Genomic DNA, 4,372 nt, shown 5'->3' with positions numbered 1-4,372 from the left:
CTGCAATCCCCCTTGGCCCTTGCTTTCAATTGCAATCAGATCGCCCTGAATTTCCTCAGCTCTTTGAAGCCAGAAAGCTTTGCCTTTGTGCTCTGGGCTGGGCGTGTGTTTGAAAGGACCGGGTATAATGGCAAATATTTACATGGAGATTCCTGCACAAATCTATATTGATACTGAGATAAAGGCCTATCTGGTGGGCTGGGACAGCTACATTTCAGCAGTGGAGCCTGAGTTATCACAAGCCCCTCATTAATGGCGGGGAGCTTGAAGGCCAGGCGCTCATTAAGGATCTTCAAAGGAGCCAGCTGCCTTGCTGCAGATGCTTTGATGAGTCTGGCCTGGGGAGTCTTTGTTTAAGGCCGGCTCTAGAAGCTGGATGCATTGCTACTCAAGTCTCTTCTTGCTGTCAGAAGTCTGTTGGGAACCTCTCGTCTTGTGAAACCCCAAGGAGCTGCTGGGTCTTGGGGACTTTGAAAACCAGGAGCAGCTCCTGGGCTGAGTTGTCAGCTGCTGCAAATTGTGTCTGGGCTTTCAGACCCGCCATGGAGGCAGGGGGCATCTTCCGTGGTGAGCGCAGCATCCCCTGGGCTGGTTGTGCCCCCTCTCCATCCTGCTCAGCTTGGCAGAGCAGGTAGGATCCCAAGGCATCACCTCTCCAGTGCAGCATGCTCCTACTGGCTGGTTTCCATTTCCTGGGAGGAACTGGGGAGGGTCAGGTGTGAACCCCAGAGTATGGTCTCAAGGGTCATCAGATGGTCGAAACAACCTACTGGGCTCTCTGGGGCTTGGGGCTGGGCACCACAGAGCCAGGCTCTAACGTGGCATCCTTGCCAGCTCTGCATTTCCTCCCCTTCTCAACTCCCCGTCCTTCGTCCTGGGTGGTTGCAATGGTGGAGGAAGGGGGCAGATTGGAGGAAGGGGTTTAATGAAGAGGGCTGGGAGTAATGAGGGGCCAGGTCTCCCTAATCCACACTTTTTGGACTGTGGTCTCCTCTCAGCATTTCTAGCTGTCCACAACACTCCTCACCTTCCCACACCTTACACTCCACCCCAAGGTGAGGGCACCCTGGCTTAACCCTTCTCAGGCCATAAGAAAGAGATGCACCAACTTCAGCCTGTATATAGCCATTCATCCTAAACACCAGTTGGCAAATGACCAGCCCCAGCAATGGATCTTCATGTGTATTAACAAAGTGCATGCATAGGAAAGGGGTGGTTTGGGGGTGAGCATTTGGGACAATCCAGAACACCCTAAGACGTTCACAGGTTAAAAGACACAGCTGATTATAAAAGATGTGCCATATTTAATTTAATGAGGGTACAAAACAGGTGTCCCACAGGGGTGCAGAGGGAATTGTCCCTGAACGAATTGTAAAGTGAAGTACTCGAAGACTAGCAAATGTTGTAGTCAAGGTGTCTGTAACCTCACCTTTTCCCCCACAACTGAGGCTGCAGTAGGGCAGTACAAATTAATTAACTTAGTGATATGCTTTTGCCTCACAGGGAGACGTGCTGTGTGTAGCAGGCTGCAAGGGGCTACCACCCAGCTGCAGACAGTCAAGAGTGATTACAGCCAGCCTAGGAGGACTGGGCCAGTTGAGGGGGATAATTACCTGGCCACGGGAAGCTAAAGGCTCCCAAATGGAGAGGAATATTAGGAGTTGAGAGCCACAGCAGGGCGGGAGGGAGAGCTCCCAGGGAGTGGGAAGCTGAAAGTGAGAACGGAGTATCAAGAAGGGGAGAGCCGTCAGGTCACCTCGTGGAGGAGCCTGAACATCATGCCAGGAGTGCTGCTCTCCCAGAGGACCAGGGTCTGTAAGTGAGCCCTTCCTGTTGGGACCAGAGGGAAAAAAGGGGTAGAGGGGGCAAGGCAAAACCACACCTAACAGCTCTCTTTGGGTCTGGGAAAAAACCCCGTGATCTATGTTTTATTTATGGATTGAGTTTGGTTACATGGACTCCTGCCAGCACAGTTTGCCCTGGAGCACTAAAGACAGTGGCAAAAGACTGTAAACAAACACGGAACAACCTAGAGTGAGCAATTACCCAACCCGCTGCACCATGTAATTATGAAACTGTTTGGCAGCCAGTTCATGTGATGTACCCAAGCAAAACATTCATTGATATGTTTGAAAAGTTTATTTTCCAAGCCCAAGTCCCAGAAGCAGGACCATGACATGTCTTGGCGGCTGCTCGGAAGATTCAAGCCAGCACTTTCCATGCCGAGGATACAGGCTGCTGCAGCTCGTGCCGACTCTCTTGCAGATTGGCTGCAAGGGGGTGAACCTTTCCCACTCACTTCCAGGGGCAGCAAGATTTTACCGAAAAGCAGGTAGTATTAACCCCAAAGCCGCTTTGTTTGCAAGCTCTCTCGCCCCCATCCCGTTGTCTCCAGGTCCCCGTGCACACAGTAACGGTAGGCTAGATCGACCATCCCCACCCCGCATGAGCCCTCACTTGCTGTCATTTCTTTATTGCTGTCATTGGCTGACAAAGGCTTCTCAGGACATGTGTCTAGACTAGGATTGGGTATTTTACTGATCAAAACTGGTTTAAAAAATGCCATTTGGTCTAAATAATGTATAGCAAAATATACACAGATATTTCATTAAGAAATGTGTCAAAACATTTTTAAATCACATTTCTATCAAGCAATTAAAAATGTACATTTGTTTGGTAAAATTGCTCTTTGACTGAAAAAAACATACAGTCAATTGATAATATTTGACTGGTCAGTTGACCAGCTTGCCAATCCTAGTCCAGACCCACATCATGCCTCGCTGCCGGGGTGAGAAGGAGATGTCCCCTTGAGATCTCTTCCCCACCCTACATTGCTGTCATTCTCTAGGACAATGTTCATCTCCAGCTGGTTCCTGTTGACAGAGATATGGGTCACCACATTGCAGTACTGGTGGTTATATCACAGTATGGCTTGGACACATCGTGTTGCTGCTTCTGGGCTATATTGCAGTGCTGCTTTTGAGTGGATTTGTGTGCAGGTGGCCTCAGTGCATCTCAGAACAGAAGGCAGGATGGGATCCAGGGCTGTGCTCACCTCCCTGGGCCCCCAGCCTCATAGCAAGTTATGGAGGAGCAGGAGGATCCCGAGAGTCACCGCAGAATCAGCTGCCAGCCGGAGCGTGGACGAGGCAGTGTTCCTGTCTGGATGGAGACAAGAGCAGGTTATTCCTGTGTCAGACAGAGGGTCAAGAGCTACAAGCTAGGAGCTGGCAAATCAGGAAGTGGGGACTCAAGCTGGAGTCAGAAATAAGCAGTTGGGGCAAGAATGGGCCAGCTGGAAGTATGTAGGCCACTGGCAGCCAGCCCTGCTCAGGTAGTCCAAACCAGTTTGGGGGAGGACTTCCCCGATTCATCCTGCATAGCAGGGCTTCAAGAGACCTGCTTTGGGGGAACGCCTGCAGCACCCCCAGAGCAAAGCCTTCATGGGAGTCTGGATAGCACCTTTCCTAGGTAACCTCCCCCAGAGCACTGCAGGGACCACATCCTTTATGCTGGCCCCATGCTCCTCCTCTCTTTGGGGCATGTGCGTGTGTGCACCCTTGCATTGGTTCACTGAATGGAGCCCTGTTGGGGTCAGCAGTGGGTGGTCGACCTCAAGACACCTAAGGCCAAAGCCCCCTGCGCACACACATATGCTGAGCCCTTCAGCTCCCTCAGATGCACGCATGCTGTCTACAGAGTCCAGGGGGCTGTGGAAGTGCATTAAAGCCATGGAAGGCATGTAGGTCAAACACTACCTTGCCATTGGCAGTCGCCTCGGTAATATATGGACTCAGTGTTGCAGCTGGCGGAGTTGCAGACAGTACAATTGTACATTATGTTGCTTTCTGATGTGAGAGAGAGGACCAGGTCTCCATTTAACTTGGAATCATTGCATTTCTTGTCATCCTTGTACCATGTGTAGGTCACATCTGGGATACTGACAGAGCACTTCAAGGTGACACTGCACCCTCCTTTGGTCTTTTTTAAAGAAGTGACATTCACCCGGGGCTTCGGGACAGGATCTGGGAACAGAGCAAAGATCACATTCAACTGCAGCAGAAGCCCTGGCAACTCGAAGCAGCTGGGGCCAGATGTTCTGCTGTAAGCTGCTGGTGGGGCTTGTGAGCCAGTTTCTGATGGCAGGACCCATCCTGACCCTCTAGCCTGCTTTGGACACTATTGTCGATTCATACACAAGTCCATTATGGATCTTTGGGCCACCCCCGTCAGGTGGCTGATAGTGGTACTGGCACCTGGCTGGTAGCCGGGCAGGTCTTTTCCTGGAACTCTGGGTACTTAAAAATTCTTCGGGGGCCGCCACTCTACAAAGGTAAGGCGGCTGGGCTCCCGAACACTTAAACAAAAATTA

General features: G+C 51.2%; 1 protein-coding gene across 1 annotated transcript in view; it reads right to left on the bottom strand.

Annotated features, from left to right (window-relative positions):
• Window positions 1-2,120: 2,120 nt before the first annotated feature.
• The window catches only part of CD48 (CD48 molecule), a 9,147-nt gene continuing 6,895 nt past the window's right edge, over window positions 2,121-4,372 (bottom strand). The window contains exons 3-4 of the mRNA XM_006036073.3: window positions 3,759-4,025; window positions 2,121-3,162 (exon numbers count right to left, since the gene is read on the bottom strand). Coding sequence (XP_006036135.3) covers window positions 3,074-3,162; window positions 3,759-4,025 — 356 coding nt within the window. The 3' untranslated portion in view covers window positions 2,121-3,073. The remainder of the gene's footprint in view (window positions 3,163-3,758; window positions 4,026-4,372) is intronic.

The sequence above is a fragment of the Alligator sinensis genome, unplaced genomic scaffold (genome assembly GCF_000455745.1).
Source record: "Alligator sinensis unplaced genomic scaffold, ASM45574v1 scaffold771_1, whole genome shotgun sequence".
In the NCBI taxonomy this organism is placed as follows: Eukaryota; Metazoa; Chordata; order Crocodylia; family Alligatoridae; genus Alligator; species Alligator sinensis.
This window is presented reverse-complemented; position numbering and strand designations above follow the sequence as displayed.